Source organism: Jaculus jaculus, chromosome 4, assembly GCF_020740685.1.
Source record: "Jaculus jaculus isolate mJacJac1 chromosome 4, mJacJac1.mat.Y.cur, whole genome shotgun sequence".
NCBI classification, from domain to species: Eukaryota; Metazoa; Chordata; class Mammalia; order Rodentia; family Dipodidae; genus Jaculus; species Jaculus jaculus.
The window spans coordinates 132,443,271-132,470,708 of NC_059105.1; the positions used below are offsets into that span (position 1 = coordinate 132,443,271).

The window sequence follows — 27,438 nt, forward strand, 5'->3', positions numbered from 1 at the left end:
AATCAGTTTGGTTTTTTTTTTTTTTTGCTCAAATACACTGCATGGGGAATGACAGGTTTGCTAAAACTTAAGTTTCTGACATGCCTTCTTATCAACCATGTGCCTGAAGACTCCATCAGTATGTAACTTGAGCACTCAGTGGTTCCTTTCAGAATCTTTAAACATTTCATTGATTTATTTGTGTGTATATGGATGGATAAATTTTGTGCCACAAGGCACATGTGGAGGTCAGAGGACAACTTTGTGGTGACTGTGTTCTATCTTCTTATTTTTTCTCAACTTTTATTAACATCTTCCATGATTATAAAAAATATCCCATGGTAATACCCTCCCTCCCCTCAACTTTCCCCTTTGAAATTCCATTCTCCATCATATCCCCTCTCCATCTCAATCAGTCTCTCTTTTATTTTGATGTCATGATCTTTTCCTCCTCTTATGATGGTCTTGTGTAGGTAGTGTCAGGCACTGTGAGGTCATGGATATCCAGGCCATTTTATGTCTGGAGGGAGCACATTATAAGGAGTCCTACCCTTCCTTTGGCTCTTACATTCTTTCCACTACCTCTTCCGCATTAGACCCTGAGCTTTGGAAGGTGTGATCGAGATATTACTCAGTACTCCAGTCACTTCTTTCCAGCACCATGATATCTTCTGAGTCGTCCCAAGGTCACTGCCATCTGAAAAGAGAAGAAAAAGTGAGAGTAGAATTAATATAAGGGTATGAATAGTAAGAGAAGTGCTTACCGGGCAGTTTGATAAGCATAGTATATGCATTTATCCAGACATCAGCAGATGTTAAACCCCTAGGGCTCATGACTACCCCTGTTTTAAGTTTTCAGTATCAGGGATGTATTCCCTCCCATGGAGCGGGCCTCCAGTCCAATTAGAGGATAGTTGGTTTCCACCATAATAGACGTGCCACTACTGCACCCATTGGCTCATTTGGCCCAGCCGGCCAATTATAAGGCTTGCACTGTTCACTGTTGAGTATCTTCACTGGTGGTATCTCTTTCTCCCATTGAACTGCATGGAACACTCAGGAGCCATAGATTGTTGCTAGAAAGTGTTATATATTCTTTGAAACAAGGTCTCTTTGTTCTGCAAATGAATTGCCAGACTAGCCTAGGAGCTTCAGATTCTCCTAGCTCAGCCAGCCTTTGTTTTAGGCATAATTGGGATTACAGATGCATTTACCACTTTGCATCCAGCTGTATGTGGGTGATTGGGGAATTGAACCCAGGCCAGCAGGCTTTGCAAATAAGCACCTTTAACTGCTGAGCCATCTTCCCAGACTTCAGAATGTTTTTTATTTATTTAAGATATATATAGAGACAGAGTAAGTAAGTGAGTATGTGCACAGTAGGACCTGTTGCCACTGCAAATAAGCTCCAAGCACACGTACCACTTCGAGCATCTGGCTTTATATGGGTACTAGGGACTCAAACCTGGGCCATCAAGTTTTGCAAGCAAGCACCTTTAGCTACTGAAAATCTTTTTTTTTTTTTTTTTCCCAAGGTAGGGTCTCACTCTGGTCCAGGCTGACCTGGAATTAACTCTGTAGTCTCAGCGTGGCCTCGAACTCATGGCGATCCTCCTACCTCTGCCTCCCGAGTGCTGGGATTAAAGGCGTGCGCCACCACACCCGGCTCCTGAAAATCTTTTTAAATTAAATATTTGTGTATAACAAGTACTGAGTGCTTTGTTAAAATAATTTCACTAATTGTTCTCATTAATGATTTAAAATTTTTATCCCTCTGACTTTGGCATGTGTCCATTGTCTTTAGCTGGAATCTTTGCACTTAATAGGAATCAATCTAATCCAAAGAAAATTTACTGTTTTTCTCTATACCATATAATTTAATGTTAAATTTTCTTCTGAATATCTAAGCTATATGACATAAGTAAGTTTATATAAAATTATTTTTATTAAAGTAACATCCTCTTTTAAGGTGAGAAAGAACCTGTTAATAGAGAGCTCACATTAAAAGGTAGAAGTAGGGCTGGAGAGGTGGCTTAGTGGTTAAGCGCTTGCCTGTGAAGCCTAAGGACCCCGGTTCGAGGCTCTATTCCCCAGGACCCACATTAGCCAGATGCACAAGGGGGCGCACGCATCTGGAGTTTGTTTGCAGTGGCTGGAGGCCCTGGCGTGCCCCTTTCTCTCTCTGTCTGTTGCTCTCAAATAAATACAAAAAAAAAAAAAAAAAAGTCAGAAGTAAATGCTAGGACTGGGGAGATGGCTTAGTGGTTAAAGCACTTGCCTGTGAAGCCTAAGGACCCATGTTTAATTCTCCAGGTCCGATGTAAGCCAGATACACATGGTGGCACTTGAGTCTGGAGTTCATTTGCAGTGGCTAGAGGCCCTGGCATGTCCATTCTTTCTCTCTCTCTGTCTTTAATAAATAAATAAATGAACTTTTAAAAACAAAGTAAATGCTAATATTTTTCTTTTTCTTTTCTTTTATTAGAGCCGGGAAATGTCATTTCCATTCTTATTTCTTCAGAGTTCTTGAAGATGGATTCCTTAGTAAGTACTAATTTTAAAAATTCAAGCTCTTATTAACTTATCCCCCCACCCCTTTGAAATGTCTAGAAAACTCTAAGGCATCTTAGTAAAATAGTTGTTACTTCTGGAGTCAATGTTATTACAGTAAATTGCTCATTTTGGTACTTTATTCTGTTGTAAAATGGTTAGGACATTCTGGTCTCATATGTTATACCTCTAAAGGAGGAAGTAGCTCCTACCACCCAAAAAATAAAATGAATTTGGACACATTTATTTTCCTGTTAAATAACTTTTTCAGGCATCTTTTGTTTATGTTTTTAATTTTATGTCTTTTTCATTTATAGTTCAATGAAGAACAAGTATCCTGCTACTAAGCAATATAATATTGTGTTTGCTTCACAGAAGCTCATGTCTATTGCTTAAAAATAGGTGATAAAAGGACTGGAGAGATGGTTTAGCAGTTAAGGCACTTGTCTGTGAAACCTAAGGACTCATGTTAGACTTTTCCAGATCCCACATAAGCCAGATATATAAAGGTGAGGCCGGTGCAAGGTCACACATGCCCACTAGGTGGTGCAAGAGTCTGGAGTTCAATTTCAGTAGCTAAGGCCCTGGCACACCATTTCTCTATATCACCCCCCAGTCACTATAAAAAAAAAATTATGAAGGTAACAAAATAAAAGAGTACAATATGTACATGTACATTTCAATCTCTAAATTAAATATATTTATTTTTCTTTTTTCTTTAGTAAATTTATAGGCCAGCCTGGGCTACATACAGGGACTTTTTTTTAAATTTTTTTTATTGAGAGCAACAGACACAGAGAGAAAGACAGAGGGAGAGAGAGAGAATGGGCGCGCCAGGGCTTCCAGCCTCTGCAAACGAACTCCAGACGCGTGCACCCACATGTGCATCTGGCTAACGTGGGACCTGGGGAACCGAGCCTCGAACCGGGGTCCGCTAAGCCATCTCTCCAGCCCCATACAGGGACTTTGTGTCACAACACCTAAAAACCTAAACTTTTTTTTTTTTTTTTTTGGTATTTCAAGGTAGGGTTTCACTCTGGTCCAGGCTGACCTAGAAATAACTATGTAGTATCAGGGTTCAGGGTGGTCTTGAACTCACGGTGATCCTCCTACCACTGCCTCCTGAGTGCTGGGATTAAAGGCATGTGCCATCACACCCAGCTCTAAAACTTTTTTGTTTTGTTTGTTTGTTTTGGTTTTTGAGTTAGGGTTTCATTGTATCCCAGGCTGACCTGGCATTCACTATGTAGTCTCAGAGTGGCCTCGAACTCACAGCAGTCCTTCTAACTCTGCCTCCCAAGTGATGGGATTAAAGGTGTGCACCACCACACCTGGCTGCAAAATGTTTTTTAATCATTCAAATAGTTTTACATATTTTTTGCTTGATACTTTTTAGTTACATGTTCAAGTAAATATTATTTTTCACTCCTGGTAAAACTACAGAAGGCAGAATACTCTTGCAGTACTGGCAGATAGGAAACTAACTGCTTTGATTATTTTGAGTTTTATCTTTTTAAAAAAAATTTTTTTTTAGAGAGATAGAAACAGAATTGGTGTGCTGGGGCCTCAGCCACTGCAATCAAACCCCACATGCTTGCGCCACCTAGTGGGCATGTGTAACATTGCACTTGACTAACCTTTGTGCATCTGGGTTATGTAGGATCTGGAGAGTTGAACATGGGTCCTTAGGCTTCCCAGACAAGTGCCTTAACTACTAATCCATCTTGCTAACCCAGAGTTTTGCTATTTTTACTGTGTTCTTTCTTCTCCTCAGCCAGTTGATGGTATTACTGGTTTGAGCCAAGGGCTACAGAAAACATCAGATTCCTTAACTTTTACTTTTGAAACCCAAACACTAAAAGATTATTTCTATGCCATCAGCAAAATATTTGGAAGAAGATGTGACTACCTCTCTGTACTCTTAGGGTAAATAAATACACCTCAGGTTTGAGAGAGGAGTCAGAGCAAACCCAATACAATTGGAACACTCCTTAAATGGCTAACATTTTGTTTCTGATACCCAAAGGAATGGAGGCTTAAAATTAACTATAACTGTTTTAATCATAGGAAGTCATTTTAATATACACTTGAGCCAGGCATGATGACACACACCTTTGGTCCCACCACTCAGGAGGAGGAGGCTGAGTTAGAGTGAGACCTACCTTGAAAAAAAAAATACCCTTGATTGTACAGACTTAACATACTTAAGAGAACAACAAAAACAAAAAAAATTATTGTTTGAAGAGGTTGAAAATAATTTTGCTATGTATATTGGCAGATTTTGCCCATTTAACAAGGAAGATTAACAAAATAGGCAAAACCCAGTTAGGGCCTTTGCATAGGTGGGTTATACTTTAAAAAAAAATATTTTGAGGGAATTACCATGGGATATTTTTTTATAATCATGGAAAATGCTAATAAAAATGTTAAAAAAATGTTTGTTTGTTTATTTATTTATTTGAGAGGGAGGGAGGGAAGGAGGGAGAGAAAGGAAGAGGAAGAGGCAGATAGAGAGAATGGGTATGCCAGGGCTTCCAGCTACTCCAAACAAATTCCAAACACAAACACTACCTTGTGCATCTGACTTACGTAGGTTCTGAGGAATTGGACCTGGGTCCTTAGGCTTTGCAGGCAAGTACCTTAACTGCTAAGCCATCTCTCCAGCCTTAGATTACGCTTTTAATGAATTTTGTTTTAAAAGTTTGTGTGATGGGATATTACCCTTTGTGCTATTTTCAACGTTAACTTTCTCTTTGGTGTTTTTTTAAGGTTGAACAATGTATTCAATATTGCTACAAAAATATGAATGCCATAGTGGCTACCCCATGCAACATGAACTGCATTAATGCAAATCTTCTTGCACGCATAGCTGACCTGTTCACACACAATGAAGTTGATGATTTAAAAGACAAAAAAGATAAATTTAGGAGGTAATATTTTAAGCTTTAATTTAAACCTAATATTCCTGTTAAATACATTTCTATTGAATTTTAATGCAATTATGTTTCTAAAATATATTTAGAAGTATTTTTACATTTTATTTTATCTTTGGGGAGAGTGAGACAGAGAAAGAATTGGTACACCAGGGTCTCAGCCACTGAAATCGATCTCCAGATGCTTGTGCCACCTAGTGGGCATGTCCAACCTTGCGCTTGCCTCACTTTTGTTTTTTTCAATGTAGGGTCTCACTCTGGCCCAGGCTGACCTGGAATTCACTCTGTTGTCTCAGTGTGGCCTTGAACTCATGGCAATCCTCCTACCTCTGCCTCCCGAGTGCTAGGATTAAAGATGTGTGCCACCATCCCTGGCTTTGCCTCACTCTTTTGCATCTGGCTAATATGGGATCTGGAGAGTCAAACATGGGTCCTTAGGCTTTGCAGGCAAGTGCCTTAACTGCTTAGCCATCTCTCCAGCCTTCTATTTTATTTCAGATGAAGAGCTTATGATAAAATGTAGTTGAGTATTTTGGATAAATGAACATGTGAGCACACAGTAGGAGTTAATTGTGTTAAAATTATTGAGGCAGCCTTCAGTATAAAGGGAACAATTTGGTATGAGATGAACGCAGCAATAGTCATACCATCTAGGGGTTGCTGAGTTTATATCCATTCCAGATTTGGATGAAAGAAGTGACATCAGCTGATTTCCTTTGGAGAGTCTAGGGTTGGCAGGATGGCTGTCAGTAAGATGATTGCCTTGCAAGCATGAAAACTGACTTCCATACAGAAACCACATGGAAATACCAAATTTGGTGGTGCACACTTGTGATGACTGTTCTGGGGAGGCAGAGGTAGGAACATCCCTGGGGCTCGCTGGCCAGAAGATAGATATGTGGCTTTTTTCCAGATATTTTGTTTGAAATAACTGTAAAAAAAAAAAAAAAATCCAGGACTAGAGAGATGGATCAGTGGTTTAGGTGACTGCCTGCAAAGCTTAATGACCCAAGTTTGATTCCTCAATACCCAGATACAGCCAGATGCACAAGGTGGCATATGTGTCTTTAATTCTTTTGCAGTGGCTAGAGGCCCTAGCATGCCCATTTTCTCTCTCTTTCTATCTGCCTTTTACTCTCTGTCCCTCTCAAATAAATAAATAAAATGTTTTTTTAAAAAAAATCTAGCAGCAATATCAGACCCAAGTAGGCTCAAGAGGACATTGTTAAAATGGATAGTACTATACTTTTTTATTGCTGTCTTTAATTTTATTTATTCATTTTAAATATTTATTTGAGAGAAAGAGGCAGATAGAAAGATAGAGAATGTGTGTGTTAGGGTCTCTAGCCACTGCAAAAGAATTCCAGACACTTATGTCACCTTGTGCATCTGGCATACTTGGGCACTGGGGAATCAAACCTGGGTCCTTAGGCTTTGTGGACAAGCACATTACCTACTAAACCATCTCTCCAGCCCAAATCTAATTTTAAAAAGTTTCTGTGTTGTTTTTGAGGTAGGGTTTCACTTCTAGCCCAGACTGATGCAGAATTCACTAGGTAGTCTCAGGGTAGCCTTGAACTTATGGTGATCCTCCTACTTCCCTGTCCCAAATTCTGGGATTAAAGGCATGTGCCACCATGCCTGGCTCCAAAATTTTACTTATTTATTTATTTATTTATTTGCAGGGGCGGGGGGAGAATATGGGCATTCCAGGCCTCTAGCTGCTGCAAACAAACTCCAGATGCATGCGTCACTTAGTGCATCTGGCTTTACCTGTTTACTGGGAAATTGAACCCAGATCATTAGGCTTTGTAGGCAGGTACCTTAATCACTGAGCCATCTCTCTAGCCCTCTACTTTAAAAGAAAATTATTTATTTATTTGGAAAGGAAGAGAGAGAGAATATGGAGACACTAAAGCCTCCTACCATAGCAAATTAACTCTAGACACATGTGCCATCTGGTTTTACTTGGGTACTGGGGAATCAGAATGCAGGCTATCAGGTTTTGCAAGCAAGTGCCTTTAGCCCCCCCCAAGCCATCTCTCCAGCCCAGCTTTTTCTGTGCTGATCAGTATGATCCATTAAAAAAAAAAAGAAGAAGAAGAAGTTGATAATAAAGAGGATTACCCAAGAATTCAGACCTTAAGTGGAAGGAGACAAAGTGCAGTTGTCTAGCTAAATACTGGAGAGTGAAAAGGGAATTCAAAACTCATATTTGGGGCATTTGCCTGCAAAGCCTAATAACCTGAGTTCAATTCCCAGTACCCATGTAAAGCCAGATGCACAGTAATGCATGCATCTGGAGTTCATTTGCAGTAGCTGGAGGCCCTGGAGTACCCATTCTCTCTATCTCTTTTCTCTCTGTCTCTCTTTGTCTCTCTCTGCTTGCAAATAAATAGACTATATATATATACATATATATATATATATATATTTTTTTTTTTTTTTGAGGTGGAGTCTCACACAAGCTCAGGTTGACCTGGAATTCACTATGGAGTGTCAAGATGGCCTCGAACTCACAGCAATCCTCCAACCTCTGCCACCCAAGTGCTGGGATTAAAGGCGTGCACCACCATGCCTGGCAATAGACAATATATATATATATTTCTGGTTTTTCGAGGTAGGGTCTCACTCTAGCCCAGGCTGACCTGGAATTCACTTTGGAGTCTCAGGGTGGCCTCGAACTCACGGCGATCCTCCTACCTCTGCCTCCCGAGTGATGAGATTAAAGGGGTGTGCTACCACACCCAGCTTTAGACAATATTTTAAAAATTTTTTTGTTTTTGTTTTTCGAGGTAGACAATATTTTTAAAAGAATTATATTTGGCCTTTAAGAGCAACAGATTCTACCCATAGAAAATGCTGACAGGCAAGATATATATATATGGAATTAATGACATACTTTGGAGACTTCCAAGTTCAGTTATATTATGCTTAATAATCAAATATTAACATTTATTTTATTTTACTTTTATTTATTTTCAAGCAGAGACAGAATGAGAATAGCCACACTAGGGCCTCTAGCCACTGCAAACAAATTCCAGATATATGTGCCACTGTATATCTGGCTTTATAGGGGTACTAGGGAATTGAAGCCAAGCCATCAAGCTTTGCAAACAAGCACCTTTAGCCACTGAGTAATATGATTCTTTTTATTAAAATTTTTATTTTATCTTATTTGCTTATTTGGGGGGGGCAGATAAAGAGAGAGAAAGAATGAGTATAGCATACCAGGGCCTCCAGCTACTGCAAATGAACTCCAGACATATATGCCGCCTTGTGCATCTGGCTTATGTGGGTACTGGGGAATTGAACCTGGGTTCTTAGGCTTTGCATGCAAGCGCTTTAACCGCTAAGCTAACTCCCCATCCCAATCCCATAATTCTTTTTGTTTTTAAATATTGTATTTTTATTTATTCATTTATTTGACAGAGAAAGAGGGAGAGAGGGAGAATGGTTGTGCCAGGGCCTCTAGCCACTGTAAACATACTCCAGATGCATGCATCCCTCTGTGCATCTGGTTAACATGGGTCCTGGGGAATCGAACCTGGATCCTTTGGCTTTGCAGGCAAATGCCTTAACCGTTAAGCCATCCCTCCAGCCTCCATCCCCTAATTATTTTTTTTAAACTAAAAGAATGAAGTTTGTTTGTTTGTTTGTTTTTTTGGTTTCTCGAGGTAGGTTCTCACTCTGGTCCAGGCTGACCTGGAATTAACTCTGTCATCTCAGGGTGGCCTTGTACTCATGGCAATCCTCCTACCTCTGCCTCCCGAGTGCTGGGATTAAAGGCATGCGCCACCACACCCGGCTAAAGTTTTTTTTTTTTTTTTTTCGAGGTAGGGCCTCACTCTAGCCCAGGCTGACCTGGAATTCACTATGGAGTCTCAGGGTGGCCTCAAATTTACGGAGATTCTCCTACCTCTGCCTCCTGAGTGCTGGGATTAAAGGTGTGCACCACCACACCTGACTGCTCAAGAAAAAAGATTTTTATTAAGCATTGTAAGTTGCGTTCAATAGCCTCCGGATACGCCACGTGACAATCCATCGACAGTCAATCAGACCCCAACAGTAGTTCATTCTTCACAATCCATGAGTTATGGCAGAACTCCCTTGAACTTACAGTAAGATATTACTTAGCTCTTGCAGGCAGGGCCAACCCCTAATTCTTAACAGTATATCTGACATTCTTTCAAAATATATAATTTTTTAAAAATGGGCTTGGAGTACCTACAGTAAAGTACCTACATAAAGCTAGATGCACAAGGTGGCACAGGCATCTGGAGTTTATTTACAGTGGCTAGAAGCCCTGGGCATACACTTGCGCGCATGCGTACACACACACAGAGTCTCTTTCTCTATCTCTCTGTTTGCAAATAAAATAAAATATTAAAAATACATACTATGCTGGGCGTGGTGGGTCACACCTTTAATCCCAGCACTCGGGAGGTGGGAGGATTGCTGTGAGTTCAAGGCCATCCTGAGACTCCATAGTGAATTCCAGGTCAGCCTGGGCTGCAGTGAGACCCTACCTCGAAAAACAACAACAAAAAATATACATACATACATATATATATATATATACACATACATACATACACACATACACACACATACATACATACATACATACATACATACATACATACATATATATATATATATTGCATCAAACTGGGCATAGTGGTGCACGCCTTTAATCCCAGCAGAGGTAGGAGGATCACTGTGAGTTCGAGGCCACCCTGAGACTCCATAGTGAAAGCCTGAGCTAGAGTGAGATCCTACCTCGAAAAACAAAAACAAAAAAAGAAAAAACAGATTTATGTCTGTATGTGTGGTATGCATGCATATGTATATGTGTGCTAGCATGTGTGGATGGAGGCCAGAGGTTGACTTCAGGTGTCTTCCACAGTCACCCTCCACTTTATTTACTGAGTCCTTGTCTCTCACTTTGAACCCAGGGCTTGCCAATATGGCTAGTCTAGCTAGCTAGCTTGCCCCAAAGGTCTCCTGTCTGCCTCCTAAGTGCTGGGGTTACAGGTAGGTGCCGGCACACCCCACTTGACATTTATGTAAGTGCTAGGATCTGAACTCAGGTCTTTATGCCTGCGTGGCAAGTGGTTGATCCCCAGCTCTAGGAAATGGAGTATTTTCACCTTTTTTTCTTATTTAAAAATATTCTGTGTGTTTATCTATTTATTTGTAAGCAGAAAGAGAATGAGAATGGGCATGCCAGGGTCTAATGCTACTGCAAATAAACTCAAGATCCATGTGCCACTTTATTTATTTATTTTTTAGTTTTTGGTTTTTCAAGGTAGGGTTTCACTTTGGTCCAGGCTGGAATTAACTATGTAGTCTCAGGGTGGCCTTGAACTGACAGTGATCCTCCTACCTCCACCTCCCAAGTACCGGGATTAAAAGTGTACGCCACCACGCCCGGCTCACATGTGCCACTTTATATATATGGCTTTATGTGTGTACTGGAGAATTGAACTCTGGCTGTAAGGTTTTGCAAGCAAGTGCCTTTAACCATGAAGCCATCCCTCCAGCCTCTGAAACAGGTTCTTGATCAAGCAATAGATATTTACTTAGAATACCAAAAATGTGTTATAAACTCCTTGCCACAGCAAACAGACTCTACACCAGTACTGGGGAATTGAATCTAGGCCAACAGGCTTTGCAAGCAAGTGCTTTTTACTGCTGACACTCTGGGAATAGTGGCACACACCTTTAATCCCAGCACTGGGAGTAGGGGGACAGAGCTAGGAGGATCCCCATGAGTTTGAGGGCAGCCTGAGAATACAGAGTGGGTTCTATGTCAGCCTGAGCTAGTGAAACCCTACCTCAAAAAGATGAAAAAATAAAAAGATAATTAACTGCTAGCCATCTCCCCTTTTCTTATTTTATATATGTACAGGAATGACAATGTTTGTTTTTATCACTATAAAGTAACTTTAATAAATTGAGTAGGGCTGGAAATGTAGTTCAGTTGGTAGAATGCTTGCCTGGTATCCCTGAGGCCCTGGGATCAGTACCACGCAAAATCTAGCATGGTAACACCCTTGTAATTCCAGCACTCTGGGGAGGTAGAAGCAGGAGGATCAAAAGTTCAAGGCTAAGCCAGGCATGGTGGCACACGCCTTTAACCCCAGCACTCAGGAGACAGAGGTAGGAGAATCGCTGAAGTCAAGGTCACCCTGAGACTATATAGTGAATTCCAGGTCAGCCTTAGCTAGAGTGAGACCCTATCACAGAAACCAAAACCAAAACCAAAACAAAACAAGAGGTTCAAGGCCAGGCTGGGGAGATGGTTTAGCGGTCAGTTGAGGCACTTGCATACAAAGGCAAAGGATACAGGTTCAATTCTTCAGTACCCACATAAAGCCAGACACACAGGTGGCATGTGTGTCTGGAGTTCATTTGTAGTGGTGGTGGCCCTGGTACATTCATTCTCTTTGCCTCTCTCTCAAATAAATAAGTAAGGGCTGGAGAGATGGCTTAGTGGTTAAGTGCTTGCCTGTGAAGCCTAAGGACCCTGGTTCAAGGCTCGATTCCCCAGGACCCATGTTAGCCAGATGCACAAGAGGGCACACACATCTGGAGTTCATTTGCAGTGGCTGGAGGCCCTGGCGTGCCCATTCTCTCTCTGTCTGCCTCTTTCTCTGTCACTCTCAAGTAAATAAATGAATAAATAAATGAACAAAAATAAATAAAATAAACTGTGGGTTCAGCAGTTCAAGGCCGTAGGCTGGGCATGGTGGCACACATCTTTAATAACAGCACTCTGGAGGCAAAGGTAGGAGGATCTCTTTGTCAAATGAATAAACCCTAAAAAAAATAAGGTTCAAAGCCATCCTTCATCCTCAGCTATATGGCTGAGTATCACATGCTACATAAGACAGCTATATTCTTTAATTTACTACATTAAGTTTTTTTCTTGGATATATTTTGCCTTTACTTTGTGTTATAGATGCTATTTGTGTAAGAAACTTTTAACAAATATGGTAAGTTCAGGAAATAAACTAAATATAGAATTTTTTAAGAACTTTATTATTTATTTATTTATTTGAGAGAAAGAAAGAAAGAAGCAGAGAGAGAATGGACACACCAAGGCCTCCAGCCACTGCAAACGAACTCCAGACTCATGAACGCCCTCCCCCCCCTTGTGCATCTGGCTTACGTGGGTCCTGGGGAATTGAACCAAGGTCCTTTGGCTTTGTAGGAAAATGCCTTAACTGCTAAGCCAGCTCTCCAGCCTAAATATAGAAATTTAACTTATTGGTAATTTGTTTTAATAGTAAACTTTTTTGCAAGAAGATTGAGAGGCTATTTGATCCTGAGTACTTCAATCCAGATTCTCGAAATAATGCAGCAACTTTATACAGGTAATAATGTGCTTTTCCTTTAGTATGCTACATAATACAGCTATATTCTTTAATTTACTACATTAGGTTTTTTTCTTGGATATATTTAGCCTTTCTCTTGTGTTATAGATGCTATTTGTGTAAGAAACTTTTAACAAAAGAAACAGAAAGAAGAATTCCTTGCATTCCTGGAAAAATCAATGTGGATCAACATGGAAATATTATCTACATTCATATAAGGTGCAGTGATGACAAATTATGGTTATTCTGTGTGAATTTCTAGTGTGTTTTTAAAAGTCTGACTACTTTTTTGTTGTTTGTTGAGATAGAAGCTCACTGTATAATCCACACTGGCCTTGAATAGCCAGAATTATGGATGGATAGTAACCCCACCTGGTCCTGTTTTAAATACTTTAACTTTTTTTTTTTTTTTTTTTAATTTTTTGAGGTAGGATCTTGCTCTAGCCTGGGCTGACCTGGAATTCAGTGCGTAGTCTCAGGCTATGTTAAATTTTTAATTTACTACATTGTTTTTTTCTTGGATATATTTTGCCTTTCCTTTGTATTATAGATGCTATTTCGAACTCAAGGCTGGCCTTGAATTCACCACAATCCTCCTTCTACTGCCTCACGAGTGCTGGGATTAAAGGCGTGCACTACCATGCTTTGTTAGGTAGTGTCTCGTTCTAGTCCAGGCTAACCTAGAATTCACTCTGTAGTCTCAGAGTGGCCTTGAACTCATAGCAATCCTCCTACCTCTGTCTCCCAACTGCTGGGCATAAAGGCATGCACCACCATGCCAGATTTAGCTTTTTATTTTTTATTTTATTTTTAAATTTTATTTATTTATTTGAGAGAGAGAAAGAGGCAGAGATGGAGAGAGAATGGGCACGACAGGACCTCCAGCCACTGCAAACAAATTCCAGATGCATGGGCCCCCTTGTGTATCTGGCTTACATGAGTCCTAGAGAATCAAACCGGGGTCCTTTGGCTTTGCAGGCAAGTGCCTTAACTGCTAAGCCATCTCTCCAGCCCCAGATTTTTATTTTTTAAACTCCACATTCTCTTGGGAGCTTTCTGTTTAATTTTTGTTGCTGTTTGTTTGTTTGGAGGTAAGGTCTCACTGTAACCCAAGCAGACCTGGAATTCACTATGTAGTATCAGTCTGGCCTGGGACTCACAGTGATCCTGCTACCATGTCCGGAAATTATTTATTTATTTATTTGAGAGAGAGAGACAGACAGAAATAAAAAGGCAACTAGAGAGAGAGAGAGATAGTATGGGCACACAAGGGCCTCCTGCCACTGCAAATGAACTCTAGATCTAAATGAACTCATCACTTGGTGTATCTAGCTTTATATGGGTGTCAGGGAATTGAACCTTTGCTGTCAGGATTTGCAAGAAAGTGCCTTTAACCACTTATCCATATCTCTCCATCCCCATAGGTGAGTTTTATATCCTTAAACTTGAAAATGGGCCAGATGTCATTGTTTCCGCCTATAATATCAGCACTCAGAAAGGTGAAATAGAATTGCCTTGAGTTCAAAGCCAGTCTGAGCTAAAAAGTGAGTTCCAGGTCATCTTGGGCTAAAGTGAGACTGTATGTCAAAAAGGAGAAACAAGGACTGGAGAGATGGCTTAGCAGTTAATATGCTTGCATGCAAAATCTAAGGACCCAGGTTCACCTCCCCAGAATCCATGTAAGTTAGATGCACAAGATGACACATGCACACAAGGTGACACGCACACATGTCTGGAATTCAATTGCAGTGGTTAGAGGCTCTGGCATGTCAATTCTCTGTCTCGCATAAAAAAAAAAAAATCTAAGGGGCCTGGAGGGATGGCTTAGCAGTTAAGGTGTTTGCCTGCAAAGCCAAAGGACCTAGGTTCGATTCTCCAGGACCCACATTAGCCAGATGCACAAGGGGGTGCACACATCTGGAGTTTGTTTGCAGTACCTGGAGGCCCTGGTGTGCAATTCTCTTTCTCCCTCTTTCTTTATAAAATAAATAAATAAAATATTTAAGAAAATCAAAGGAGTAGGTGTGGTGTTTCACACCTTTAATACAAGCACTAAGGAGGCAGAGGTAGGAGGATTGCTGAGAGTTCAAGGCCACCTTGAGACTACATAGTGAATTCTAGGTCAGCCTGGGCTAGAGCAAGACCTTGCCTTGAAAAACAAAACAAAAAAAAAAAGGGCTGGAGAGATGGCTTAGCAGTTAAGCGCTTGCCTGTGAAGCCTAGGGACCCCGGATTGAGGCTCAATTCCCCAGGACCCACGTTAGCCAGATGCACAAGGGGGCACACGCATCTGGAGTTCATTTGCATTGGCTGGAAGCCCTGCCGTGTCCATTCTCTGTCTTTCTCTGTCTGCCTCTTTCTCTTTCTGTCGGTTGCTCTCAAATAAATGAATAAAAATAAACAAACAAAAAAGTGATATATTATTAACAAAAAAGTTAAGGTAATATTTCAGTTATCTACATGAGTGCTATATTAAATTTTACAAGAAAAGTTAATTTATTTTCTGGTAACTTTTGGTGAGAGGAAAATTGTGAGGTTGGGATTTCCAAAATCTATTCTTCATACTTTGTCAATACTCCATTAATACATATTCCATTAACACATCATACATACTCCATTCACATGTAATACCTAGTCTTATTTATGTTGAACACAAATTCTTTTTTTGTTTATTTATTTATTTATTTTTAATTTTTTGTTTATTTTTATTTGAGAGTGACAGACAGAGAGGAGGAGGAGGGAGAGAGAGAGAGAGAGAGAGGAAGAGAAAGAATGGGCACGCCAGGGCTTCCAGCCACTGAAAATATACTCCAGACGTGTGTACCCTCTTGTACATCTGGCTAACATGAGTCCTGTGGAACCGAGCCTCGAACTGGGGTCCTTAGCTTCACAGGCAAGCGCTTAACCACTAAGCCATCTCTCCAGCCCTTATTTATTTATTTTTATTAACAACTTCTATGATTATAAACAATATCCCATGGTAATGCCCTCCCTCCCCCCACTTTCCTCTTTGAAACTCCATTCTCCATCATATCCCCTCCCCCTCTCAATCAATCTCTCTCTCTCTCTCTCTTTTTTTTTTTTTTTCCAGTTACCTTGGGGTTTATTTAATGTTTTCATGCACTACACACTTGGGTTTTTAAGTAACAATTGCAACAAACAGCAGAAAGAATTTAAGAATGCTGCACAGACAAAACACCAACATTTTGGGTTATACATAATTAAAGAAATATCTCACTTTTTGAAATACTGTGATAGCCAGTACATAGAGGCATGCCTGTATGTGGACACAGTAATGCAAATTAGAAAAGGGGAGGGAATCACACTGGAACTATTCAATTTCTTTAAAACCCCTGAGCAAGAAAAGTAACATTGAACTTCCATACTGATTTTATACAACTTCTATACAGTACCTTGACTTAAATCCAAGAGCAAAGTTAAGACTCTCCTCTATTTTTGGTAAACAACTGTAGGGTAAACTTAGATGACTCCCCCCTGGATTTTACCTGGGAGCGGCCTTTTTTTTTTTTTTTTGATTTTTTTTATTTTTATTTTTATTTTTTTTTTAATTTTTATTAACATTTTCCATGATTATAAAATATATCCCATGGTAATTCCCTCCGTCTTTTTAATACTTTATTTAAAGATGGCAGGTTTGGCACTTTTATACTGATGTCACCAATGTTAATATTTCTTGGGCTGTCAGGAAGATTCATATTCTTTACAGCTGATACAGCACAGGCTGGAGCTCCTGCTAAGCCAACCTCAGATTTCTCCAGCTTATTCTGTGCGTCAGTCTGTGTAACAATCTCATTCATGTTGGTCTCCAAGACCATTCCCCCCATCACCATTTCTGCAAGAATTTTGTGAACCTTGTCTACATGGAATATTAAATCCAATTCACAGACATTTTCAAAACATTTGTCTAATGTTTCCACAAACACTTGAATTAGATCTAAAATGCCATGTTCACTTTCTGAAGGATCCACACAGAAGACAAAATACAGTGTTGCATAATGTCTATAAATCAGCTTGTTGTCAGATCATCCAATTAATAATCGTCCTTCTAGGAAATTACAAACATTCTCATCTCTCTTAGACACCAAATGGAAAGTCTCCCTGATGATTTGCTGCTGTATATCTTCACTGTAAGGCTGGTAGAACTTGGACAGCCGTGGCTTCCCGTGGTTGTTGAAGATGAGGATCGCCTTGATCATGGCTGGGCTGGACCGACTGGATGGGCACACTGGGACGGGGGGGGGGGGAGCTAGGGGGATACCCGGGGCGGAGGTGGGTGTGCGAACCTCGCCTCTGGGAGGGACGTCGCCTGCAATCCTTCCCCACCTGCCCCCTCCTTCCCGTGGCGTGCGCGTACCCACCCTTTCTTTTATTTTGATGTCATGATCTTTTCCTCCTATATGATGGTCTTGTGTAGGTAGTGTCAGGCACTGTGAGGTCATGGATATCCAGGCCATTTTGTGTCTGGAGAGATCACGTTATAAGGAGTCCTACCCTTCCTTTGGCTCTTACATTCTTTCCACTACCTCTTCCACATTAGACCCTGAGCCTTGGAAGGTGTGATAGAGATATTGCAGTACTGAACACTCTTGTCAATTCTTTCTAGCACCAGGATGCCTTTCTGAGTCATTCCAAGGTCACTGCCATCTAAAAAGAGAAGATTCTGTACCAAAAGTGAGAATAGCATTAATTCAGTAGTATGAACATTAAGAGAAGTGCTTACTGGGCAGTTTGGTAAGCATAGTATATACATTTAGCCAGACAGCAGCAGTCGTTACACCCCTTGGGCTCATGACTGCCCCCGTTTTAAGTTTTCAGTATCAGGGATGTATTCCCTCCCATGGAGCAGGCTTCCAATCCATTTAAAGGGCAGTTGGTTTCCACCATGACAGATGTGCCGCTATTGCACTCTTTGGCTCATTTGGCCTGGCTGGCCAAATATAAGGATTGCGGTGTCCACTGATGAGTATCTTCACTGGTGATTTTTCTCTCTCTCCCATTGAATTGCATGCAGAATGGCTTCTTCCAGCTTTCTGTCAGCTGGTCTACATGGAGGAGGTTATCAGCTCAGTTCCAGCAGGATTTCTCAGTGGCCTTGCAGCCCAAGTTTGTGAAGTCTTCAGCAATAGGATCTTACCATCTATTCCTGGTAGGAAACCAAAGGCCTCAGCAATGGTCTGTAATATTTTGGAGGCATCAGGGACCTCCCTGGCCAACAACTCACTGGAAGTGTCCCATCCCTGGCACTAAAAATTTTCTAGCAACAATCTACACCTCCTGAGTGTTCTATTGTCCAAAAAATAGGTTTCCATATGATTTATTTATATCCTCTTAGATTTTGATTAGCCCTCCCTCTACCTTTCCTTTACTCAATCTCTTCCCCTGACATCAGTTGTACCTTTTCACCCCCTTTAATCTATTCTTATATATATACAATACCATCCTATTAAGTATCCCCCTCCCTTCCTTTCTCTTCCCTTTATATCTCTTTTACTGGCCTTTGCTACTGAGTTTTCTTCCTACTCACACAGAAGTCCAATCATCTGTAGCTAGGATCCACATATGAGAGAGAACATGCGATGTTTGGCTTTCTGGGCCTGGGTTACCTCACTTCGTGTAATCCTTTCCAGATCCATGCATTTTTCTGCAAATTTCATAACTTCATTTTTCTTTACCACTGAGTAGAACTCCATTGTATAAATGTGCCACATCTTCATTATCCACTCATCTGTTGAGGGACATCTACGCTGGTTCCATTTCCCAGCTATTGTGAATTAAGTGGCAATAAACATGGTTGAGCAAGTATTTCTAAGGTAATGAGACGAGTTCTTAGGATATGTGCCTAGGAGTGCTATAGCTAGGTCAAATGATAGATATATTTTCAGCTGTCTTAGGAACCTCCACACTGATTTCCACAATGGCTAGACCAGATTGCATTCCCACCAACAGTGTAGAATGGTTCCTCTTTTTCCACATCCTCGCCAGCATTTATAGTCATTTGTTTTCATGTTGGTAGCCAATCTGACAGGAGTGACATGGAATCCCAACATAATTTTAATCTGCATTTCCCTGATGACTAGGTACGTAGGACATTTTTTAGATGCTTAGTATTTCTTCTTTTGATAGCTCTCTATTTAGTTCCACTGCTTATTTTTAATTGGCTTGTTTGATTTCTTACTATTTACTTTTTTGAGTTCTTTGCATATCCTAGATATTAATCCTCTATCAGATGTATAGCTGGCAAAGATTTTCTCCCATTCTGTAGGTTGCCTTTTTGCTTTACTCACAGTGTCCTTTGCTTTACAGAATCTTTGTAATTTCATGAGGTCCCAGCATTTAATCTGTGGTTTTATTGCCTGAACAATTGGGGTTATATGCAGAAAGTCTTTGCCAAGACCAAGATGTTTAAGGGTTTCCCCTACTTTTTCCTCTAGCAGTTTCAGAGTTTCATGTCTGATGTTAAGGTCTTTAATCTATTTGGACTTAATTCTTGTGCATGGAGAGAGAGAAGAATCTATTTTCATCCTTCTATAGATATATATCCAGTTTCCCCAGCACCATTTGCTGAAGGGGCTATCTTTTCTCCAATGAGTATTTTTGACATATTTATTGAATATCAGGTGGCTGTAGCTACCCAGACTTACATCTGGGTCCTCTATTCTGTTCCATTGATCTACATGTCTGCTTTTGTGCTAGTACCATGCTGTTTTTGTTACTATGGCTCTATAGTATAGGTTAAAATCAGGTATGGTGAATACACCAGCCTTATTTTTGTTGCTCAAAATTGGTTTAGATATTCAAGATTTTTTGTGATTTCAAATGAATTTTTGGATTTTTTTTCTATTTCCATGAATAATACTATTGGGGTTTTGATGGGAATTGTATTAAATGTGTAGATTGCTTTTGGTAAGACTGCCATTTTTACAATATTGATTCTTCCAATCCAGGAACAAGGGTTGTCTATTTCCTAGTGTCTTCTGCAATTTCTTGCTTCAGTGTTTTAAAGTTTTAATTTGTAGAGATCTTTCATTTCCTTGGTTAAGTTTATTCCAAGGTACTTTTTCTTTTTTTGATGCAATTGTGAATGGGAGTGATTCTCTGATTTCATCCTCTGTGCGTTTGTTGTTAGCATATAGGAATGCTACTGATTTCTGTATATTTGTTTTGTATCCTGCTACATGGCTATAGGTGTTTATCAACTCTAACAGTTTGCTGGTAGAGTCTTTAAGGTCCTTTATGTATCAAATTATGTCATCTGCAAATAATAACTTGATCTCTTTCTTTCCAATTTGGATCCCTTTTATGTGTGTCTCTTGCCTTACTGCTATGGCTAAGACTTCCAAAACTATATTAAATAAAAGTGGGGACAGTGGACACCCTTGTCTTGTTTCTGATTTTAGTGGAAAAGCTTCCAGTTTTTCCCCATTTAGTAATATGTTGGCTATAGGCTTGTCATAAATAGCCATAATTTATATGTTGAAATATGTTCCTTCTATTCTCAGTTTGTAGGACTTTTATCATGAAGTGATGTTGGATTTTGTCAAATGCATCTAATGAGATGATCATGTGATTTTTGTCCTTCAGTCAGTTTATAAAATGTGTTACATTTATAGATTTGCATATGTTGAACTATCCCTGCATCTCTGGGATAAAGCCTGGTTGGTCAGGATGAATGATCTTTCTGAGATATTCTTGTATTCTGTTTCCCAATATTTTGTTGAGAATTTTTGCATCTGTGTTCATGAGGGAGATTGGTCTGTATTTTCTTTTTTTGTTCTATCTTTGCCTGGTTTTGGTATCAGGGTGATGCTGGCATTGTAGAAGGAGTTTGATAGGATTTCTTCTTTTTCTGTTTTATGGAAAAGCTTAAGGAGCAATGAAGTTAGTTCTTCCCTGAAGGTCTGGTAAAATTCATCAGTAAATCTATCTGGGCATGGACTTTTTTTAGTGGGGAGATTTTTGATAACTGCTTGGATCTCCATACTTGTTGTAGGTCTATTTAAGTGATTAATCTCATCTTGATTTAATTTAGGTAGGTCATATAAATCAAGGAAATCATCCATTTCTTTCATATTTTCATACTTAGAGCATATGATTTTATAGTATGTCCCTATGATTTTTTGAATTTCTCTGGTATCTGTTGATTGCCTTTTTCATCTCTAATTTTATTAGGTTGGGTCTCTTCTCTCTTTCTTTTGGTCAGATTTGCTAAGGGTTTATCAATCTTGTTTATCCTTCCAAAGAACCAACTCTGTTTCATTGATTGATTGGATTTTTTTGGGGGGGGGGGTTCTATTTCATTAATCTCTGCCCTAATCTCTATTATTTTTTCCCATCTACTGATTTTTGTTTGCTTTGTTCCTTTTCCAAAGCTTTAAGGTGAAGCCATTAGGTTGTTTACTTGAGAGCTTTATAATTTCTTAATATAGGCACTTAAAGCTATAACTTTCCCTCTTCGGACTGCCTTCATTGTGTCCCAAAGGTTTTGGTATGTTGTATTCTCATTGTTATTTGACTCTGAATTTTTTTGGTTTCCTTCTTGGTTTCTTCATTGACTCATTCATCATTTTGTAATGTATTGCTTCATTTCCATGATCTTGTGTATGCTCTATAGGCTTTCTTGCTGTTGATTTGTAGAGGTTCTTTCCAGGTTTTGTCTGTCTGGTGTTCTGGAAGATACCTTTATCTGCATTGGCACCTCTTTCCCAATTTGGGGCAAGTTTTCTTCTATGATTTTGTTGAAGACACCTAGTATGCCTTTGGAGTGAAATTCTCCTCCTTCTACTATGCCCTGAATTCTTATGTTTGATCTTTTCATAGTGTCCTGAATATCTTGAAATTCCCATTCATACTTTCCTATTAGTTTGTCTTTCTCTTTGTTGGACTGTATTAGATCTGCCACCTGGTCTTCTAGCTTAGATATTCTGTCCTGTCCTTCATCCATTCTACTGGTGAGATTTTCTACAGAGTTTTTTATTTCACCGACTGTGTTCTTTGCTAGTAATTCTGTCTGGTTTTTCTTTATTATTTCTATTTCCTTATTTATGTCTTGTATAGACCTCTTTATTTCATTAATTTGGTGTCTTCTGTTTTCTTTGATTTCCTCTTTCATTCCTTTGATTTCCTCTTTGACTTTTTGAGCATATTTATTTGGTTTTTTTTTTTTTTTTTTTTTTTTGGTTTTTCAAGGTAGGGTCTCTCACTCTGGTCCAGGCTGACCTGGAATTAACTGTGTAGTCTCAGGGTGGCCTTGAACTCATGGCGATCCTCCTACCTCTGCCTCCCGAGTGCTGGGATTAAAGGCATGCACCACCACACCTGGCTATTGTTTTTGTTTTTTAAGGTAGGGTCTCACTTTTTTGAGCATATTTATAGTATTTCTTTTGAAATCGGACATTTCCTCTAACTCATTCTCACTGGAAGTCATTTCTGATGCATTAATACTTTTTGGTGGATTTATATTGTCTTGATTTTTGGTGTTTCTTGTGTTATATATTTTTGCATCTTGGATTTATTTAATGCTTAGAATTTCTAGTTAGCTGCTGTATTATTAGATGTGTCAATCAACCTGATGTTATATATCTTCAGGGTGGGAGCTTAAGGTGCTAGGTGTGGCTCTCAAGACTCAGAGTATCTACAAAAGTGATCCTAAGTGTTGGGTTTCCCTGCTATGAGAATATTCAGGTAGGCTGAGTGGAACAAAATACAGGCAGATTCTAAAATTTAATTAAACAATATACACATTCAATGAAAAACAGCCCAGAGTATTTATGTAAGAGTATGTATTATGACAACCAGATCCTCTAACAAAATCACTGTCCCTTAGGGTGTGTGGTGTGCCACACCCTTAATCCTGTGAACTAGGAGGCTAAGATTTCTGGTCTGTTGAGGGTTCCAAGTCAGCTTATGACTGAGTGAGACCCTTCCCTAATGTACAACAGAAGAGGAAACAAAGCCACTATAAGTCAAGAAGCAACAAATAACAAGTTCAAAATATAGCTTATTTAAGAATGGCAAATCTGACCATCAGATTTAACATATAATATAACATATCCTGATATGGAAGATGCAATTAGAACTTCTGGTTCAGGCCTATATACCAGGTTTATTTGGCAGGTACTGACCTGGTGTAATCCCAGTTACCTTTTGGGATGATTTTGGTCTCCAAAATGCTGTGCTCCTGCTTGGGTCCCTCTTTGGTGCACTGTGGGTTCAAGTAGGCCTCTGGGTTGTTGGATCGCTGCTCTGGTCGCCTGTGCTGGGTGCTGTGAGCTCCCTTCCCCCGGTTGCTGGTCTCTGGTGCTTGTGCTAGCAGTGGCAGAGGGGAGGCAGGAGGCTGTGAATGGTGGTTCTAGTTCCTCCGTTGGTTCACATGATCCTCTACCTCCTGATCTGCTTCTCCATTGTTCGCTGCTGTTCTCCCTTCATGTTTCTTGAGTTTGCAGAGAGCTCCGGTTTGAGTGGAAAATCACTCACCTGTTTTTTCCTGAGGCTCAGGCCGAGCCTTGCAGCTGTGGCCCTGCAGACCGAATACCACTGCTTCTGCCTGCCTATATGGGCTCTGGAGGCTGTGGATCTCTCCTACTTTCTGCTGCCATTGGTAATTTCTTATACACCTCCCTTTTAGTACAAGAGTGTATTTTGCTGTTTTGGGGTTTCTTTTTTGGCTTTTTCTCCCCTAGGCTGCTTTGGTGTGGTTCCTACACCGTCATCTTAACTGGAAGCCTTGAACACAAATTCTTATTTTTGAGTTGGTAAAATGTCTCACTAAAGCAGAATTTTTTTAAAATATGTGTATTCAATACCGGGTGTAGTGGTTTATGCTTTTAATCCCAGCACTTGGGAGGCAGAGATAAAAGGATTACCATGAGTTCCATACTACCCTGAGACTACATTGTGAATTCCCAGTCAGCCTAGGCTAGAGTGAGACCCTACCCTGAAAAACCAAGAAAAGAAAAAAAAAATCTGGGGCTGGAAAGAGAGTTCAGTGGTTAAGAGTACTTCCTGTACAAGCATGAGAGCCTGAGAGGCTACTTGTTTTCAATTCCCAGGACCCACATAAACAGTCAGCAGGGACCAGAGAATCACTGAGGCTCAGGTAAAAATGCAAGTTTTAGAATCAGTGAGAGACTGTTGCTCAAGTAAGAAAGCATAGATGGAAGAGCTTTAGAGGGGATGCCCGACATGAGCACCCTGTTGCAGATGAGTGCACAAGTCACTGCATAGGCACTTAAACATGCATGTAGCAGGTGCAACACACCACACCACATTACACATCATGCATGTGCACACACACATAAGCAATAACAAAAACATTTGGGCAAATGTAGCTCAAGGACAAATTGCTTGCCTACTATGCACAAAGCTTGAGTTTGAACCCCAGTACTGCTGAGAGGAGGAAGAGGAAGAGGAAAAAAGGAATAAGAACAAGGGGAAAAGGAAGAAAGAAGAAAGCATAGTATAGTAGTAATAGTAATAATTATCATGCAGAAGAATATATGTTTACATAGAAAGTTGTTAGTGGCATTTATTTTTTTTTTTTTTTTGAGGCAGGGTATCACTATAGCCCGGGCTGAACTGGAACTCAGTAGCCCAGGCTGACCTAGAACTCATGGCAATCCTCCTACTTCAACCTCTTGAGTGCTGAAATTAAAGGCATGAGCCACTGTGCATAGCTGTTAATTGCAAGTTTTTTGTTGTCTTCTTTTTCTTTTCTTTTCCTTCCTTTTCTTTTTTTGAGGTAGGGTCTCACTCTAGTTCAGGCTGACCTGGAATTCACTATGTAGTCTTAGGGTGACCTTGAACTCACAGCAGTCATCCTACCTCTGCCTCCAGAGTGCTGGAATTAAAGGTGTGTGCCACCATGCCCGACTTGTTGTCTTATTTTGTTTAATTTATTGCAAGAAGAGAGAGAACGAGTGAATGTATGAATATGGGCACACCAGGGCCTCTGACCACTGCAAATGAACTCCAGATTCATGTGCCACTTTGTGCATCTGGCTTTAAGTGTGTACTAGAGAGTTGAATCTGGGTTATTAGCCATCTCTCCAGCCCCCCCCCCTTTTTTCTTTTGAAGTGGGTTTTTTCTCTAGCCCAGGCTTTTGGCAAGTTTTTAAAGTTAAAAAAAGTGTGTGTATGTGTGTGTGTGTGTGTGTGTGTGTGTGTGTGTGTTATAAAATTAATAACTGAAGGGTTGGGATTATATAGTAGCTTCTGCTACTGAGTTTTATTCCAACTCACATAGAAGTCCAATCATTTGTAGCTAGGATCCACAAATGAGAGAGAACATGTGGCGTTTGGCTTTCAGGGCCTGGGTTACCTCACTAAGTATAAGCCTTTCCAGATCTATCCACTTTCCTACAAGTTTCATAATTTCATTTTTCTTTACCACTGAGTAGGACTCCATTGAAACACAATTTAAAAAAACCTATAGGAGGTGGGGAGATGGCTCAGCAACTAAGATGACTTGCTACACAAGCATAAGGACCTGAATTCCATCCCTGATTCCCATGTAAGAAGCAAGCATGGGCTGCACACACCTTTAATCCCAGCACTTAGGAGGCAGAGGATAACTGTGAGTTCAAGGCCAACATGAGACTACATAGTGAATTCCAGGTCAGCCTAGACTAGAATAAGACCCTACCTCAAAAAATAAACAAACAAACAAACAAACAGATTGGGGGTGAAGAGATAGCTCAGCAGTTAAGGCACTTGCTTGCTAAGCCTAATGACCTGAGTTTAATTCCCCAGTACCTCAATAAAGCCAGACACACCAAGTGGCACATGTGGCTGGAATTCATTTTGCAATGGCTAGAGGCCCTGGTGCACCCATTGTCTGTCTCTCTTTGCAAATAAAATTAAATTAAAAATAACTCTACAGGGCTGGAGAGATAGCTTAGCGGTTAAAGCGTTTTGCCTGCAAAGCCAAAGGACCTCGGTTTGATTCCCCAGGACCCACAAAAGCCAGATGCACAAGGGGCCACATGTGTCTGGAGTTCGTTTGCAGTGGCTGGAGGCTTGGGCGTGCCCATTCTCTCTCTTCCTCTCTCTGTCTCTTTTTCTCAAATAAATAAATAAAAATAAAGTTTAAAAAAACTTAAAAAATAACTCTACAAATACTATATATCAAATATTAAAACAAGGCTGGGCATGGTAGCGCACGCCTTTAATCCCAGCACTCAGGAGGCAGAGGTAGGAGGATCGCTGAGAGTTTGAGGCCACCCTGAGACTACATAGTTAATTCCAGGTCAGCCTGGACCAGAGTGGGACCCTACCTCCAAATCCCCCCCAAAAAATAAGTACAAGGCAACCATGAATTTGCCCTTGGTATTTATAATGCTATCAACTTTAAAATGTTTCATTTTTCTCTTAGTACCATAATCAGAGAATCTTCTAGCTATTACAAGACCTGAAATCTTACAGTTTTTATTTTTCTTTTGTTTTTTTGAGGTAGGGTCTCACTCTAGTCCAGGCTGACCTGGAACTCACTATGTAGTCTCAGGGCGGCCTCAAACTCACAGTGATCTTCCTACCTCTGCCTCCCGAGTGCTGGGGTTAAAGGCATGTGCCACCACACCCAGCTTTTACATTTTTTTTTTACTTGAGACTTGATTTGCCTTTTGAAAATTACTTCAGTTCTGATAGCAGTAATTATTAATGGTAGTATATGAAAATAATATTAACTTTAGCATCTGTTTTTGCTATCTTATTCAAATTATTTTCCTATAAGTAAGTAGTTAATGTATACTTTTTTTCTTTATTCCTCTTCATAACTCTGCTATCTATCATATCTCCTCCCTCTCTCCACTAGTCTCTCTTTTTTAAAAATTTTTTAAATTTTTATTTATTTATTTGAGAGAGAGGAAGTGAGATACAGAAATAGGCAGGTAGAGAGAGAGAATGGGCACACCAGGGCCTCCAGCCACTGCAAACTCCAGACACATGTGCACCCTTGTGCATCTGGCTAATGTGGATCCTGGGGAGTCAAACCCGGGTCCTTTGGCTTTGAAGGCAAATGCCTTAGCTTAAATCATCTCTCTAGCCCTCTCTTTTAATTTGATGTCATCATCTTTTTCTTCTATTATGAGGGTTTTGTGTAGGTATTGCTAGGCACTGCGAGGTCATAGATGTCGAGGCCAATTTCTGTACAGACAGTTGTATGTAAGAAGTGGTACCCTTCCTTCAGCTCTTACATTCTTTCCACCACCTCTTCCACAGTGGACCCTGAGCCTTGGAGGATGTGAAATGTTTCAGTGCTGGACAGTCCTCTGTCCCTTCTCAGCACTATCTTGCCCTTTGGGTCATCCCAGTGGTCATCACCATCTGAAAAGAGAAGCTTCTCTAACCAGAAGTGAGATTAGCATTAATATATGAATATGAACATTAAAGGTAGTACTTTCAGGGCAACTTGTTGAGAGTAATATATGCATTTATCCAGATAAGAACAGGCTTTATACCTCTAAGGCTCATGACGTCCCCTGCCATAGGCTTTTGATTAGGTTTCCGTACCAGGCATATATTCCCTCCCATAGAGTGGGCCTTCAGTCCAATTAGAGAGCAGTTGGTTTCCCCCAGAG

At 40.2% G+C, this 27,438-nt stretch overlaps 1 protein-coding gene and 1 pseudogene across 4 annotated transcripts in view; one reads left to right on the forward strand and one right to left on the reverse strand.

Moving 5' to 3' along the window:
- Window positions 1–27,438, forward strand: part of Sanbr (SANT and BTB domain regulator of CSR) — an 88,672-nt gene that overhangs the window by 18,692 nt on the left and 42,542 nt on the right. For all 4 annotated transcript variants that reach the window (XM_045148464.1, XM_045148462.1, XM_045148461.1 and 1 more), the window contains 4 exons: window positions 2,465–2,523; window positions 5,299–5,459; window positions 12,758–12,844; window positions 12,953–13,063. In XM_045148464.1, the coding sequence (XP_045004399.1) occupies window positions 2,465–2,523; window positions 5,299–5,459; window positions 12,758–12,844; window positions 12,953–13,063 (418 nt within the window). The remainder of the gene's footprint in view (window positions 1–2,464; window positions 2,524–5,298; window positions 5,460–12,757; window positions 12,845–12,952; window positions 13,064–27,438) is intronic.
- LOC123460091 lies at window positions 16,018–17,061 on the reverse strand (annotated as a pseudogene).